This window comes from Bos javanicus, chromosome 12 (genome assembly GCF_032452875.1).
Source record: "Bos javanicus breed banteng chromosome 12, ARS-OSU_banteng_1.0, whole genome shotgun sequence".
Lineage (NCBI taxonomy): Eukaryota > Metazoa > Chordata > Mammalia > Artiodactyla > Bovidae > Bos > Bos javanicus.
The window spans coordinates 27812567-27830627 of record NC_083879.1 but is presented as its reverse complement, the minus strand read 5'-3'; the positions used below and the strand labels follow the sequence as shown (position 1 = coordinate 27830627).

The following is an 18061-nucleotide window of genomic DNA, read 5'->3' as shown; positions in this document are numbered from 1 at the left end:
ACCTTAAGAAGTCTTTCTTTTAAATGTCATTTAAAATTTACTTTGCAGTATCATTTTTAAATTAAAAACGCATATTTTATTAATAAAGTGATATATTTTTATGATTATTTTTTATTCATCAACAGTTCTGGGATCAAGTAAATCTGTCACTAAAGATTATTTAATATATCACTACTATTATTCAGTCACCAGAAGGTTGAGTTTAGGAACAGGGCTGCTTTTTCTTATTCTCCAGAAATTTAGCACATGTATATGTACATACAGTATGTACAATATGTATGTACAGTACATACAGTACATACATATTGTGCTCTAAATAAAGGATACTCTAGGACTTGGTCCTTGGCATCTCCTCTTAACTATATTCTCTTCCTAAGTAACCCCATCCAGTCCAAAGGCTTTACTCTATAATAGTCATATGCCAATAACTCTCAGATTTCTATCTCTGTATTTGACTTTTCTCCCAAAACTTTCCTTGTACATCTAAATCTTTGACATTTACTTAGGATATCTAATGGGGCTTCCCAGGTGGCACAGCAGTAAAGAATCTGTCTGCCAATGCAGGAGATGCAAGAGACATGGGTTCAATTCCTGGGTCAGGATGATCGCCTGGAGAAGAAATGGCAACCCACTCTGGTATTCTTTCCTGGGAAACCCCATGGACAGAAATGGGCTACAGTCCATGGGGTTTCAAAGAGTTGGACACAACTGAGCGACTGAGCACACACACACACTGGAATCTAATAGGTATCTTTGCTCTGCTGCTGCTGCTGCTGTTGCTGCTGCTAAGTCGCTTCAGTCGTGTCCAACTCTGTGCAACCCCATAGACAGCAGCCCACCAGGTTTCCCGTCCCTGGGATTCTCCAGGCAAGAATACTGGAGTGGGTTGCTATTTCCTTCTCCAACGCATGAGAGTGAAAAGTGAAAGTGAAGTCACTTAGTCGTGTCCGACTCTAGCGACCCCATGGACTGCAGCCTACCAGGCTCCTCCATCCATGGGATTACTCTTCATCTGGCTTATGCAAAAAAAAAAAAAAAAAAAGTGTCTCTTGCAATTGCAAGATACAAATATGCCACGTGTCCCTATCTCAGCCCATGGCCTTACAAACCTAGGGGCTCTTGAACCCTCTCCATCAGCCTCCAACTGAAAATGTCAACACTGTCGTCCTACCTTCAAGACATATCCCAAATCTGTCCCATTCTCTCCATTTCCATGACTGTCACTCCCACTCGTGCCACTGTTTCTCTCTCACCTAGACCACTCCAGTAGTAACTTATTCAAGTCCTGTCTCTCCTCTGTTTAAAATCCTTTGCTTATTGCTCAGTCATGTCCAACTCTTTTGACCCCATGGACTGTAGCCTGCCAGGTTCCCCTGTCCATGGAATTCTCCAGACAAGAATACTGGAGTGGGTTGCTATTCCCTTCTCTAGGGGATCTTCCCAACCCAGGGATTTAACCCAGCTCTCCCACATTGCAGGCAGATTCTTTACCCTCTGAGCCATCAGGGAAGCTTGCTTATCACACGCAGAACCGAATCCAACCTCCTTGCCCTGGCAACAAAGCCCAACTTGATCTTATAGCTTGGATCTACCCATACCTCGGACATGATCTCCTACCACCTACTTGTACCACCTTTTTTCTTATGCTCCAGGAAAACTGGCCGTTTTTTCCCCCTGTCCCTGTATAATAACAAGCTCATTCCAACTTCACTTAAGCAAAACTTCTGTTAAGGACTTAGACTATGATCTTGCATCAGTACTAGACACAGACTTTTGTGAGTTATCATATGGTAGTTAACACAGGTCAGTGACTCTGAACCTGGACTGTGCACTGGAACCATCTGCAGAGCTTTAAAAAATACTGATCCCTGGACCCTAAGTGAACTGAATCGGAGTCTCTGTGAGGCACTGAAACATTCGTGTTTCTGAAAGGCTCCAGGTCACCCTGTGGGTAGCTAAGGCTGAGAAGAACCCTGGCACAGGTAATGTGCTCTCTTTCTCTGATTTTCATTGTATATTTGCCTGACTCAGATTTTTTTTTCTTGTTTCCCTTTTCAAGAGATGTTTAAAAAGTAAAAACCCAACAGAGTAGGATGGGGTGTTCTTTACAGTAAAGTGAGAATAAAAAGGAAAAACACATATAAAACAAATGAAAAGGATCAGCTAGTATCATCGTGATCCTATACTTCTTGCTATCATGGAACCCCTTTAGATTTTAATAAGGAACATTTTTATGGCCCGTGTTCTATTCTTGATCCCACTCTGCATTAAAGACCCAATCTCATGTTTACATCACATCACAGGATGCTGCTGTTGACTTTGAGGATGAATAAACCTGTTTTAACATGACAAGAACTCACTGAAATTTGGTGGAATTAGCATTTCTAACAAAACTCAAACTTTTCAGTGCTTTAGGTTAGTTTTATTTTGAGCAGCAATATAACGTCCTGTGTCTAAGAGAAATGATTTAGAATGAGACAATGAAAGAGATCAAAAGACTTCGATATCAATTAGTTTACAACCTACCTAAATATTGTTATGTGAGTATAAAGGAATCAAATATATGGATTACATCTCCATCAAAACAGTTCGGTTTCAATAAAGGAGCAGAAAGCTTCAGAAAACTCATTTGGATTTTTTTCAGACCTTAGCTTTTGAGAAGTAGTTCAAGCTGCTTGCATGAGTACTTGGTCGCTTTAGTTGTGTCCAACTCTCTGTGACCCTATGGACTGCAGGCCACCAGGCTCCTCTGTCCATGAGATTCTCTAGGCAAGAACACTGGGGTGGTTGCCATGCCCTCCTCCTGGGGACCTTCTTGACCCAGGGATTGAACCCGGGGCCTTCTCTGTCTTTTGCATCACAGGCGTATTCTTTACTGCTGAGCCACTGAGGAAGCTGCTTACAAAGACCAAAAGCTAAAGGGTGTGCTTCTGTCTAGAGAATTTAATGATGCTATAAAGGTCAAGAACTGTCATCAGTGGTGGCTGATTAGGGAACTGGAGAGGCCAAAGAACCTGTCACTCATCCACCTTGAAGAAACATGCATTGAGGCTTTATGACATTTCTTTCTTGTGGCCTTTGGCTTCTTGCAGCAGTAATAATGGGCTGAGCACACACATAAGGGCCCCAACAAGGCAGATATATGGCTGTTTGTTTGTTTCAACTCTCTATGAGCCCATACACTGCCCAGCCCAATAGGATGACTGGGGGGCAAGCACTTGGTGCATAGGGTTCTCCTTGTCACTGTAGAGGGAAAGAGTAATTTTTCCAATTAATTTACTTATTCTTTTTAAAACTAATTGCAAATGACAGAGAGACTTGGCAAAAGGAATTGAGGTCCATGTGTCTCCGTAAGGCCCATGGAGAGGCAGTGTGGTATAACACAAAGTGGGCACAGGTGACCTTTGACTTCTGACAACTTGAATCAGAACACTTGTTTGAACACTAACTAACTTTGTCATCTCAGGAATAAACAACAATTACCACCATTATTACAATGATCAATATTGAGATGACAGGTGAGAAAAACTCTCATTGACCCTTATGAGGATTAGAGTCTTAGGTAATTAAGAAGTACATGTTGGCAAAAACACCACAATCTGATGAAAATCTGGCAGCTACTCCAGAACTGCAAAGTCCAAGCAGAGCTCCCAGTATCAGTTCTTCTTTACCAATAATGCCTTTGTATAATTTTGTAATGAAGTGAACATATTTGAACATCATTCAAAACCTTATCCTTCTATCAGCTTCATTATTTGTATCATTGTGACGAGCATTAGGAGACTCTTTCCACACAGAAATCGACAGGCTTCAGTATGTTTAAACAGTTCTACTACTTCTTATCTTTTTGTCACATTGACAAGGCAGAACTTTCATGAAGAGAAAAGTGAGTTAGAATAAGGATTTCTTGCCTCAGGATGTTAAAAAGCAAAAGAGAGCATCAGATACCTTCAGAATGCTCCAGACAAAAAATACAAGTTTGTTATAAAGCACTTTGAATACTGTTCTATTGACTAAGTGTAATAGGAAGAAAATTTTAGATGGGACTTCCCTGGTGGTCCAGTGGCTAAGATTCCATGCTCCCAATGCAGGGGGCCAGGGTCTGATCCCTGGTCAGGAAACTAGATTCCACATACCTGCCACAACTAAGACCTGGCACAGCTAAATAAGCAAGTAAATACTGAAAGAAGAAAAAGAAGAAAATTTTAGGGAAATTAAAGAAGTACCAGCACAGTAGGAAAAAAAAAAAAAAAGCCAATAGCCCCATCACATCCCTTGAGGGGGCAGATTCTCTCTGGGGTACACTCATATAGTTGGTTATTATGACACTGTGAAGTAAACCATATAAAGAAGGCTTTTACAAATGAAAAACACTTTCACCTAGAATTGATGCCAACATTAATAACGTAACTATTTCAGTGCCTCATAGCCAAAGTTCCATATTTTAGCTACCTTTGCAAGAAAACCCAAGAAAATCAATTTGCATCTAAAAGCTCCTTCATGGAGTTGGCTTGGTTTTGTGGCAGGCATCCCAGCTCGCTTAGAGAAGCAGAGGTTGAAGTCTCTTCACAGGGGATTGTTTGGTCCCAGTTGAATAACCTGCTGGCATCTGCTGTTAGCAGAGTGGTAAGCAGATTATGGGTGAGCAGATATTAATATTCTGATTAAACATTTTAAAACCTCACACCACTATTTAAAAAAAATAATTACACTACTCTGGGAAAACTCTTACACTTAACCATTCTGAAGCCACTTTTAGTCTTAATGTCTATATTTCATTATCTTAAAAATCTCTACCTATTGCTTACTTTCCAGAATCAAAACTTTTTCTCTCCACTGCCCTAACTAAACTGCAGTGTCTAAAATCAGTGTGAATATATGACTTCCCTGGAAAATCACAATGGTTTTCAGACTTTACATTATGCTCTCTTCCTTCCCAGATCTCCTTTTTAAACAGACAAGGCTGCAGTCATCCTTGGCCTCAGCTTCTATAAAAACCCAGTACAGCCTTGGCAGCCCTCCTGGAAAGACTTCTTGTTTCCTGAGGATCCATTGATTTAACAAACTTAACAAACTTAATAACAGAAGCTATGAAGGAGACATTTGCAGTAAGCATTCTGCAGTAATGAGCAACAAAATTTACTAGACCACAATAATTTCTCTAACACCATCCACCATGTAGATTATACAATTTAGCATGATAACCAGGAAAGTTATTAATTGTTATTAATTGAGGTCTGCAGTGAACATACAGGTCTTAAAAATCAACAGTAAAACTAGTGAGTTACCACAACTTATTTCTGGGTTCAGACTGCAAAGTCTGTTTATTTCTTGGGTGCTTACTAAATAGGGCCACTGTATTGGAGAGAAACTATGGGATGACCAGTCTATGCTGACACTACTGAATGTTGGAACCATCTATGATCCCCACTTCTAATTTGACCAGTTAGGTTGATAAAGATCCAGCTCAAGGAGACACAGACTTTGGGCATCTACTCGAGAATGCTGTCAGACTGATGGAGATATGTGGCTGCATGGGAGAAAGGGCAAAACATCTTGCAAAGGACTTCTATAGCTCTTTGAGAGAAACAAGGGGGAGGAGCCCAGAGGAGGTTAACTCTTCCATCCCACCCTTGGCAGCCCTGCCCTTTGCCCAGGCGTCACCCCTTCTTCTTCTCCTGACCTCTCTTCCACCCCTGTGGTCACTGGCCCACTCAGGAGATGCTGCTGGAGACAGAGTAGGCCAGAAGATCCAGAGACTCCACTAACAGTCAGCTCAGGGGGCCCTTCCATCCACATGCCCTCAATTCCAGAAATATCTTCCAGCTGCTAACACTTGGGGAAAGCAGTCCTAAATCCTACACTGCCTGGGGAGGGTGCTGTGGAGTAGGGCTTTCTTCCCTTATTGTGGCAGGTATGATGTGGTGACTGACCAGACCTAATGCTCCAGCATGGACTCTGAGAAGGCTCAGACCACTTCCTACATCCCTGGCCCTACAAGGTGGTAGCTCCAAGGAGCATGCCCAGAAGAAAGACCACAGCCAGGAAGCTGGAGAAAGAGCTAAGGAGGAGACTGGCCTTCTGACCGAAGCAAGGATTCTTAATGACCTCTTGGCTCGGAATAATCACCTCTTCTCTTCCTCTGATTCATAAGCAATGGATTCCAAAAGGGAGGCCCCTCTTTCGCAGCCCCAAAGTGAGGAGAACCTGATCCACAGCTGGACAGAGGTGGTGGGCAGCTATCAGCCAGCACCAACCACTGTCCATCTGTCTTTCCCCAAATCCTCTACCCCGTAAACATCTGTCTCCCGGAGCCTTGGGTATGCTCCCTGGCCTTGTCTGACTCCTCCTCCCACACAGGCAGTAGACGCGTCCCTCGTGGAAAAGGCGAAGCTGGGAGAGGAACCACTCTCCCGGAGGGCCGCTTGGGCTGGGCACTCATTCATTCACTGGGCTAGGGCGGGTGGATAGCGGCGGAGCCGGGGCCAGCCCAGGAAAAGCGGCCACTTAAGAAAGACTCCCCAGGTAACCCCCACGCCGGCTTCACGCCGGGAGCGCAGCGCCCTGCCAGACTGTCAGCGCGCGCGGGGCGGAGCCCACACCCACCACCAAGTCCAGCGCGCGCAAAGACTGAGCGCGGTGAGCCTGGGCGCTCCGACCCGGTCCAGCGAGGGGCTCGGAAAACCTGTGTCGGAGCCCAGAGCTGCGGCGGGACGGTGGGCCGGGGCGGGCGACGCGGGCCGCACCTCCTCCTGCCCCCGCGCAGTCCCGAGTCTTGGGGCCACCGACCTGCCAGCCGTCTCTCCCGGACGTTTTTCCACAGCCGATCCCAGGCTCTGGCAGTGGAGTCCCGCAACTGCTCACTGATTGACCGCCTGAGCTGCGTTTGGAGAGGTTTCCGCTTGCCGGTCATTTTAGATCCGTCCTCATAACGACCAGCGGGGCTTGCCACCGCCACTCCCGCGTGGCCCGCAGCTCAGACTCCCAGCGACTCGGGTCGCCAGACGCGGGACTCACGCTGGGGTCCCGGGACCAGCCGCGGGCGCGACATGGGACCTCCGCCTTCCCGCGCAGCGGCCGGGATGCGTCTCCACTGCGCGCGCTACGCAAGGGCACCTCTGCGCTCCGTCCACTCCTCTACTCTGTTCCCACTTTCCCTATCCTCCCTCCCCTCGGCTCGGCGCTCCTCCGCTCCCGTCCCCTCCCGTCCTTCCCTCCCCCTTCTCTCCGGGACGGTCTGGCGCCCCACTCCTTCCCCCAGCGAGCTTTTTCTTCCTCCCTCCCTCCCCTAAATCTGACAGCATGGTTCGGATGGGCCCCCAGTTACGGAGTTTCCACCCCTCTTTTCACTCAGAGACCAGGGGCTGAACCATATTCTTCCCATTTCTCGATACTTTGCATTTTTCACTCACAGAAACCGCCACCATTACAACCATTACAAAAATTTTACACTAAGCCACAGCTGGTGCCGAAAAAGCTCATCATGGTTTTCCTGAATTCAAGTCACTTGAAATGGGCTCCTCAGTTTGGCCTTTATGGAGTTAGATACTGGTGCTCTAACAGAAGTCTTTTCTGGTTTCATGAATGAAATGATCTTCAGGCTGCAATCTACAATCAAACTAAAATTATTTATTCATTGCATAGTCATTGAGTGTGAGGAAACTAATCTGTAAATATTAAAGTCAAATCATGAGAAGCCTACATAAAATAAACTTGCATATTCTGGTAAAGCATTAAAATATGTATACAGTTAGAAAAGTAGGTATTATGAGGAAGTGAAATGTGAAAATAAAAGCGTTTTAGCCAATAACATGAAGTAGGCTTATAATTTGAAATCAACCCTGATTCTTGCAGGGACAAGGCAGGAAATATACCGAATCTTTTAAGAAATACCTGAGGAGGTGGTGTCCAAGTCATTTCTCTGGGCTCTAAAGCCTGCCTCAAAAGGTGAAGACAAGCCTCAGGGTGTCCTCCTCTTCTCAAAGCTTTGCTTTTAAAGGGCTTGGAGGACCTTTATAGAATGTGATTAAGACATCTGATGTACTCAACGATGTGAGATGTGATGAATGTCATACATCTCAAGTTTGGCTAGAGAAACTAAACTATTTCAAAACAGAATTTCTGAATTATTTAAACAGTAAAATTGCTTGAAAATCAATTTACAAAAAATACAAAATTGCCTTTGTATCGGATGCTAAATAAGAACAAGAATTTAGTCAGCTGTTTTGTTTTTTTTTTTAATTCAGATGCTCCATGTGAAATCTGAAAATTAAACTATCCAATCCTCTCTCTATTATATAAATTGCTATTGACTTAAGGAGTAGAAATTAGCGGCTTCCTAAAGTTTCCATCTGCAATTCTATACTTTTAGTAAATATTCCCTCCACTAATTTATACTGTTGGTAGGGGGGGAAATGATGTTAAAAACCATTTTTATTGTCTTATACTCTCTTATTTTAAATATTCAACAATGTTCTCGACTGAAATACTTTGGAATGAGCTAGAAGGTAGTGGCTGAGCTGAGCTTTTCTGTGCCATCCTGGTAAACCTTTGAAATGATCAGCTATGAAGCAATAAGTCATGGATCAGAAACAGACTTGAAACTATGGCGGCCAGTTGTAAACTAATTCACATTGCTTTCTGGACTCATGCCAAATACCCTTTTGATTACATCCTCTGTTTTGTTTGCATGTAGTAGTAAGGAAATGCTCAGCAAGAAGCAAGATTTGTGTTATCTTAAAGTGACTGCTGTACAGTATAATGACAAAACGTTTCACAATTATGTTCCCAGGGAAGCGGCGTATTTAACTTTTAAAAAAGGATCTCTAATTGAATCAAACAGAGGCAGTCGTTGTTACATTATATGCACTGGAATAGAACAGTACAAGGAGCATTCCAGCCATTTCACTGATCATTTAGCTCTAAAGATCCTGGGCCCTTACTTATTGATACTTTCTACTTTAATACATATTTTATATTCAGATGTCATCGATTAGGGGTTTTCTTTTCAGTGACTAATTTGAAGATAAATTCTGGCCTTGCAGATTTGTTTAGTTCTGTCTGTTGAAGGGGCCATGAATTCAGGACTGTGCAACAGAAGCCAAATGAAAGACTAGAGGGATATTCCCAGAACAGAACAGGTGCTACACAGCACAACAAAGTTCCCTGACTGCCCAGCTGCTGACCCTGCTGGAGGGAAACTTACCACTGTGCAGATGCAGCAGCCACAAATGCAAGCTTTCTGAACTCAGTGGGGCTACTTGGAGACCTTTATACAGGTCCTTGTCTGTGGGGTCACACGGAGTCGGACACGACTTAAGCAACCTAGCAGCAGCAGCAGTATCCACTCCCATTTTCCAGGAGTCCTACTCCAAAGCTGAACCTTAAAGATTACCCTGCCTCCTGGGGTCTTCACCTTGAGCAGATGACAATACCACCTACTTCGAAGAAAAGAAATCAAGCAAATCCTTATTCCTGTTGTTGTTGTTGTTCAGTCGCTAAGTTGTGTCCAACTCTTTGTTACCCCTTGGACTGCAGCACACCAGGCTCTCCTGTTCTTCATCATCTTCTGGAGCTTGCTCAAACTCATGTCCATTGAGTTGGTGATGCCATCCAACCATTTCATCCTCTGTTGTCCCCTTCGCCTCCTGCCTTCAACCTTTCCCAGCATCAGGGTCTTTTCCAATGAGTCAGTTCTTCACATCAGGTGGCCAAAATATTGGAGCTTCAGCTTCAGCATCAATCCTTCCAATGAATGTTCAGGACTCATTTCATTTAGGATTGACTGGTTGGATCTCCTTGAAATCCAAGGGACTCTCAAGAGTCTTCTCCTGCACCACAGTTTGAATTCTTTGGCACTCTGCCTTCTTTATGGTCCAACTCTCATATTTATACATCTGCATGGAAAAACCATAGCTTTGACTAATATGGACCTTTGTTGGCAAAGTGATTAAAAAGTCTCTGCTTTTTAATACACTGTCTAGGTGTGTCATAGCTTTCCTTCCAAGGACCAAGTGTCTTTTCATTTCAAGGCCACAGTCACTATCCACAGTGATTCTGGAGCCCAAGAAATAAACTCTTACTGCTGCTACTTTTTCCCCTTTTGTTTGCCATGAAGTGATGGGGGCAGATGCATGATCTTAGTTTTTTGAATGGTGAATTTTAAGCCAGCTTTTTCACTCTCCTCTTTCACCCTCATCAAGAGGCTTTTATGTCATCTGAATATCTGAGGTTATTCATATTTCTCCCGGGAATTTTTGATTCCAGTTTGTGATTCATCCAACCTGGCATTTTGCATGATATACTCTGCATGTAAATTAAATAAGCAGGGTGACAATATATGGCCTTGTCGTACTCCTTTCCCAATTTTGAACCAGTCTTTTTCCACATCCAATTCTAACTGGCTTCTTGACCCATGCACGGGTTTCTCAGGAGATGGGTAAGGTGGTCTGGTACTCTCATCCCTTTCAGAATTTTCCACAGTTTGTTTTGATCTAGAAAAATACAGAAAGTCAAAGATTTCAATGCAGTAAATGAAGCAGAAGTAGCTGTTTTTCTGGAACTCCTTTACTTTGTCCATGATCCAGTGAATTTGGCAATTTGCTCTCTGGTTCCTCTGCATCTTTGAAACCCAACTTGTACATCTGGAAGTTCTTGGTTCACGTTCTGTTGAAGCCTAGCAATTTGATCTCTGGTTCCTCTGGACATCTTTCTGTTTGTTTGTTTACAGGCAGACCTTGAGCAGTGTTAGATCTGTCTGATTCAGCAGTGTGTCCTCAGCATCTAGATCACCCCTTGACAGTTGTGCTCAGTAAAAACTTGCAGAATAAATGAGTGATTTTTCTCTGATACTATATATCGTTTACTTTGCTAATGGATATTCCTGAAAATTTACCTCTAAACCTACGCTTCTGACTCTATGTCCTATGTTAGCGAAGTAACAAGAGACAAGAGAGAATCTAGAAGACATTCTGAACCTTCCATCTTTCTCTGTCTCTCCATCCCCATAGTTACGTTCAGGTTTTCTTCTCCCCCCGCCCTCCACCCCTGCTGAATTTCAGCATAATGAGCTGAAATTAGAAAGCTACTGCTTTCACTCGGTTCTATGTCTTTATACATTTCTTCTGCTTGAACACCTTTCTTCTGATTTTTTTCTTCACTCAACCTTTAAGAGTCAACTCAGATGTCACCTCATCCTGGAAGCCTTCCATGAATCCTGGTGGGTGAATGTTCCTCCTCTACTGTGTTCCTCCAGCACCTTGGGCCCATCTCCAGAGAAGCACACATCACAGAGCACTGTAGGGGGGCAACTGTCCACTTTCCTCACAGCCTCCCCACTAGTCCTGAGTTTCTACAGTGGAACTGATACTTTTATTTCTGAATCTCTTGCACCTTTTCTAGTGAACAGCACATAAAGGCTCATTTACTGACTAAATGAATTTAACATTATAGTTTTGGATGACTGGTTATTACTAGAGTCTGTTCCTTAGTATAAATACAAGTCTTAATTATGCTTGTGGCATCATTATCACTCTATTTACATAAAGTTTATTAACTTTAAGCAATTAATGTTGTTGAAATTAGTGTGTTGAAATTAGTCCTGAATATTCATTGGAAGGACTGATGCTGAAGCTGAATTCCTGAAAAAGAAAATCAGCCCTGAATATTCATTGGAAGGACTGATGCTGAAGCTGAAACTCCAATACTTTGGCTACCTGATGGGAAGAACTGACTCCTTGGAAAAGACCCTGATGCTGGGAAAGATTGAAGGCAGGAGGCAAAGGGGACAACAGAGGATAAAATGGTTGGATGCCATTACCAACTCGATGGACATGAGTCTGAGCAAGCTCCAGGAGTTGGTGATGGACAGGAAGCCTAGTGTGCTACAGTCATGGGGCCATAAAGAGTTGGACATGACTGAGCCACTGAACTGAACTGAATATGTATTGATGGTTATAGATTTTTAAACATAGAAAAGTATAAATAGAAACATTAAAAATATCTTTAATATTACCAGAAAGAGTTATAAATTTTCCTTTTCAGTTTTCTCTTTAGAACACATAAAAATTAGAATAACTTTTATACCAAATTTTGAAAATTTTCTCATTTAGCATTATATTGGGAGCATTTTCTCAATTTATTGTTGTCTTTTGAAATATAGATTTAAATGAATATATAGAATTTTGTTGGATAGACATAGCATAATTTATTTTTAAACTTTCATAATTTTGGACACTTTATTTCAAATTTCTGAAATTACAGACAATACTGTCAACAACTTTGGCAAATGGGGAAAATTTTTTTTTTCTTTCTCTTCTTCATGCTGTATGATCAAGGCCTGTCACCACTGTCACCCCCAACCATAGGTAATAAGCAGGTACTGCCACCTATCCTCCTATACATATGAAGCCAGTATCTCTGAATTTTCTTAAATTCTTATCTTTTCCACTTCTTCTCCCATGTTCAACTCATCTGTGCCATCACCCTTATGCCTAAGAATGGAGAAGGGCAGTCTACTGTTTACTTCAGTATTTTGTTGTCAGAGCCTCTGTCCCAAGCCAGCAATCCTTTGCCAGGAGCCTATGGTCACAATCCATTATCTCCTGTTTCTCAGCTTTTCTGTAAGAAACTGCCTGGGTTGCTATGACCCACTGCTGCCTGCCCCGCACGCCCCAAACCCCCGCATAACAGAAGGGTGAAGAGCTCACGGGCCTCTCCCCCTGCACATTCCCTCCCCAGGAGAGATGAGATATAGCAACTGTTCCTTCCATGCTCCCTTCAGGCTACGTTTGAAATGAAATCTCGTATTATCTATTTGTTCATTAAAAAAAAAAAAAAAAAACCTGTTTCCAAAAGATCTAGAGAAGCTGGCGTTCATTTTGGGTCCTGAGCTCACAGTCACCAATCTGTGCTTGTCCCATTAATTAATTAAAACTTCACTGAACTATTGTGGAAGCAATATTTAGTGTTAGCTGTAAGCTCCAATCAATATCTTTGGCTGTGCTTAATATCTTCCTGATGTAGACTAGTAAATGCCTGAAATTTTCACTGTGGCTCTAGCTGAGTCTTGTTCTTATTGTCCACTGTGACTGTCTCACCATGTCACCACTCTCCTCAAGGCCCGGGCACACTTAAATTTTGTTTTTTCTTTTGCTTTATTGTGATAAAATATACCTGCTGCTGCTGCTGCTGCTAAGTCGCTTCAGTCGTGTCCGACTCTGTGCGACCCCATAGACGGCAGCCCACCAGGCTCCCCCATCCCTGGGATTCTCCAGGCAAGAACATTGGAGTGGGTTGCCATTTCCTTCTCCAATGCATGAAAGTGAAAAGTGAAAGTGAAGTCGCTCAGTCGTGTCCGACTCTTTGCGACCCCATGGACTGCAGCCTACCAGGCTCCTCGGTCCATGGGATTTGCCAGGCAAGAGTACTGGAGTGGGGGTGCCATTGTCTTCTCCGAAAATATACCTAATATATAATATATATCATTTAATTCTTCATAAGTATACAACTGAGTGGTATTAAATGCATTTACAGTGTTGTATGAGCATTACTACTGTCTATCTAATACTTTATTTCATCTCCAGTAAAAACCCTGTACTCTCCTTTGCCCTCTCTGTCTTCACCCCCTGGTAACTTTTATTCTCCTTTCCGTCTCTATGAATTTGCCTCTTCTAGGTACCTCACATAAGCCATGAACACTTTCTTCCTTCCCACCTTCCTGTAAACACTCTTCTGATGCTTCACAGAGAAAATAGAGAAACTGGCAGCTCCTTGAATACACACACTCTCTGGCCTCAGGGCCTTTGCACTACTTCCTCTGCCTTGACACACTGAGCTCCACAGAGTAACAATTTCATGCCCCCATTAGGTTGTGATCCCCTTGAAAGTAGGAGGTAAGCTTTTAATATCTGTGTCAGTTCAGTTCAGTCACTCAGTCGTGTCTGACTTTTTGCAACCCCATGAACCACAATATGCCAGGCCTCCCTGTCCTTCACCAACTCCCAGAGTCCACCCAAACCCATGGCCATCGAGTCGGTGATGCCATCCAACAATCTCATCCTCTGTCATCCCCTTCTCCTCCTGCCCTCAATCTTTCCCAGCATCAGGGTCTTTTCAAATGAGTCCGCTCTTCCCATCAGGCAGCCGAAGTACTGGAGCTTCAGCTTCAATATCAGTCCTTCCAATGAACACCCAGGACTGATCTCCTTCAGGATGGACTGGTTGGATCTCCGTGCAGTCCAAGGGACTCTCAAGAGTCTTCTCCAACACCACAGTCCAAAAGCATCAATTCTTCAGTGCTCAGCTTTCTTCACGTCCAACTCTCACATCCATACACGACCACTGGAAAAATCATAGCCTTGACTAGACAGACCTTTGTTGGCAAAGTAATGTCTCTGCTTTTCAATATGCTATCTAGATTGGTCATAACTTTTCTTCCAAGGAGTAAGCATCTTTTAATTTCATGGCTGAAATCACCATCTGCAGTGATTTTGGAGCCCAGGAAAACAAAGTCAGCCACTGTTTCCCCATCTATTTGCCATGAAGTGATGGGACCAGATGCCATGATCTTCGTTTTCTGAATGTTGAGCTTTAAGTCAACTTTTTCATTCTCCTCTTTCACTTTCATCAAGAGGCTCTTTAGTTCTTCTTCACTTTCTGCCATAAGGGTGGTGTCATCTGCATATCTGAGGTTATTGATATTTCTCCTGGCAATCTTGATTCCAGCTTGTGCTTCCTCCAGCCCAGCACTTCTCATGATGTACTCTGCATATAACTTAAATAAGCAGGTGACAATATACAGCCTTGACGTACCCCTTTTCCTATTTGGAACCAGTCTGTTGTTCCATGTCCAGTTCTAACTGTTGCTTCCTGACCTGCATACAGGTTTCTCAAGAGGCAGATCAGGTGATCTGGTATGTCCATCTCTTTCAGAATTTTCCACAGTTTCTTGTGATCCATACAGTCAAAGGCTTTGGCATAGTCAATAAAGCAGAAATAGATGTTCTTCTGGAATTCTCTTGCTTTTTCCATGATCCAGCAGATGTTGGCAATTTGATCTCTGGTTCCTCTGCCTTTTCTAAAACCAGCTTGAACATCTGGAAGTTCATGGTTCACATATTACTGAAGCCTGGCTTGTAGAATTTTAAGCATTACTTTAATAGCGTGTAAGATGAGTGCAATTGTGCAGTAGTTTGAACATTCTTTGGCACTGCCTGTCTTTGGAATTGGAATGAAAACTGACCTTTTCCAGTCCTGTGGCCACTGCTGAGTTTTCCAAATTTGCTGGCATATTGAGTGCAGCACTTTCACAGCATCGTCTTTCAGGATTTGAAATAGCTCAACTAGAATTCCATCACCTCCACTATCTTTGTTCGTAGTGATGTTTCCTAAGGCCCACTTTACTTCACATTCCAGGATGTCTGGTTCTAGGTGAGTGATCACACCATCGTGATTATCTGGGTCGTGAAGATCTTTTATGTACAGTTCTTCTGTGTATTCTTGCCACCTCTTTTTAATATCTTCTGCTTCTGTTAGGTCCATACCATTTCTGTCCTTTATCGAGCCCATCTTTGCATGAAATGTTCCCTTGTTACCTCTAATTTTCTTGAGGAAATCCCTAGTCTTCCCCATTCTATTGTTTTGCTCCACTTCCTTGCACTGATTGCTGAGGAAGGCCCTCCTATCTCTCCTTGCTATTCTTTGGAACTCTGCATTCAAATGGGAATATCTTTCCTTTTCTCCTTTGCTTTTCACTTCCCTTCTTTCACAGCTACTTGTAAGGCCTTGTCAGACAGCCATTTTGCTTTTTTGCATTTCTTTTTCTTGGGGATGATCTTGATCCCTGTCTCCTGTACAGTGTCACGGACCTCCATCCATAGTTCATCAGGCACTCTGTGTATCAGATCTAGTCCCTTAAATCTATTTCTCACTTCCACTGTATAGCCATAAGGGAATCCCCAGTGGAATATAGTGCCAATACATGGTAAGTGTTCAATATATATTTATTGAATGAATACAATTTGGAGATTGGGGTTATAAAGTGGCCGGGGAAACTAGGTGTGCCCGTGTGTTTGTTATCCATTGAAATGTTGAAATATTTAGCATTAATCCATAAAAAAGATAGAAATTGATAAATATGCACACACAGGTCCAAGTCACAACTGATAAAAGAACCAAGAATGACAGGACATTTAACATTACTATAGGTAGTTGTTATTAACCATTTAGAACATTTTATCAAGTTGGTTAATTACTTAGGATTTTTTTCCTCCCAAACTTGAATTTTACAGTTGAGAAGACTAATTTTGTCATAATTTAATGTCCTCTTTCCACCCAAACTAGGGTTGGAGTCTAAAGTTTTCAGAGTTAAAATTTAATTGCAGTCATCCATATCACAAATATACAGTAGAAATGAACTGGATTATCCTTAATAGGTAGGAGTGTTCTGTGAAGTTAACATGCAAGGTAAACATGTGACTCTCTGAAGAGGACTACAGTATTGGGAAAAAAAGAAAAACCATATCCTATCTGGGGAAAAAGATAATATTTTGATTGATAAAGCATACACTATGCTAAGTCACAGTCGTGTCCGACTCTGTGTGACCCCATAGACGGTAGCCTACCGGGCTCCCCCGTCCCTGGGATTCTCCAGGCAAGAACACTGGAGTGGGTTGCCATTTCCTTCTCCAATGCATGAAAATGAAAAGTGAAAGTGAAGTCGCTCAGTCGTGTCTGACTCTTAGCGACCCCATGGACTGTAGCCTACCAGGCTCCTCCGTCCATGGGATTTTCCAGGCAAGAGTACTGGAGTGGGGTGCCATTGCCTTCTCTGTGATAAAGCATACATGGTTTTAAAGAAGAATAGGATAATGATTAAGAAAAAGAAAGAAGCTATAGAGTATGGATAAGATCTGAAGGACAGAAGTTAAAGGACAGAAACCAGAGGAACAAAAAGGGACTCCAGTAAAACACATCAAAGTGTTGGGCAGAAAGAGAAGCTGCTGGAATTATATTTGGAGAGAAGCAACTGCAAGAGGTAAAAACCCTGGAATAAGAACCAGTTGGGCACCTTCCACGTAAGCGTGAAGTGTCACAAAACAAACTGATTTAGGTTCAACTGAGCCTCAAGCAGGAAAGGAACTGAGTTCCCTGGAGAGTGAAGAGGGGGATTCCTAGGAATAGAAGAGGGTCTGGGTGTTGTTGCAAACAAAAATCCATAGCCTCAGAGGATTCTAATAGAGAAATCTAGAGGTTAATGGGATTTGAGAAACAGAGGTGCTGGAAAGGATTGTTCAGAGGCTTCAAACTGGGCAAGGGACACTGAACGATATAAACCCACACTCTTGATGCCCACCAACCATATACAGCTGGCGTCTGGCATTTCACTCCATTGTGACATTGTGAAACTGTGCATTAGAACAGTTCCTCATGCTGGACGACAGCACTTAGGGCTGGAGATGGGAGTCCTACCAAGGAAGTGAAGGTAGGGTGACAAGGTTGGAGACTCCCCTGGGTTTGCTTTCGGTGCAGCCAAAAGTAAACCCAGGATTTTCTAGCAGATGAAACATCACATATTTCATCAAGGGGTTTTGTAGATAAATCATGGGAGAGCTGAATACAAAATGCAATCCCTCAACTTTCAATATCTTGAAGAATAAATTGTGTTCTCTGGAACCCTTGCACATGAAGTATAATTCACTGAAGGTCAAATGTCTTACCAGGAAAGCATTTTGCTCTGTTTTCTCTCTACTCATATTTTTCTTGGTATAACTAGTAAACATAATAATTTTCACTTGAGACATTAATTATCCCTGTTCACAAATCTTGTTACTTTCTCTTTAATGACTTTATGTTATTTTAGCCACTTTCATGTTCTTAAATAACATCTTCATTTAAGATATTAACGGTATACCATACAATTCACCTATCGATTATTTTAAGCAAATGTTTTCTTAATACTATTGGTTGGAGATGTGCATCATAGGGTTCTATGGCTTTTATCCCTGTGTATAGCATCATAGACACAAAATAGTGTAAATTCATTTAGTAAGCAAGTGTATGT

At 42.6% G+C, this 18061-nt stretch overlaps 1 protein-coding gene across 6 annotated transcripts in view; it reads right to left on the bottom strand.

Moving 5' to 3' along the window:
* The window catches only part of STARD13 (StAR related lipid transfer domain containing 13), a 492565-nt gene that overhangs the window by 220903 nt on the left and 253601 nt on the right, over positions 1-18061 (bottom strand). The window contains exon 1 of one of the 6 annotated variants that reach the window (XM_061434798.1): positions 6790-7188. The exons of 4 other annotated variants lie outside the window; for them this stretch is intronic. In XM_061434798.1, coding sequence (XP_061290782.1) covers positions 6790-6913 — 124 coding nt within the window. In that variant the 5' untranslated portion in view covers positions 6914-7188. Of the gene's footprint in view, positions 1-6789; positions 7189-18061 lie in introns of those variants that run through there. One more of the 6 variants, XM_061434803.1, reaches the window with a different exon arrangement.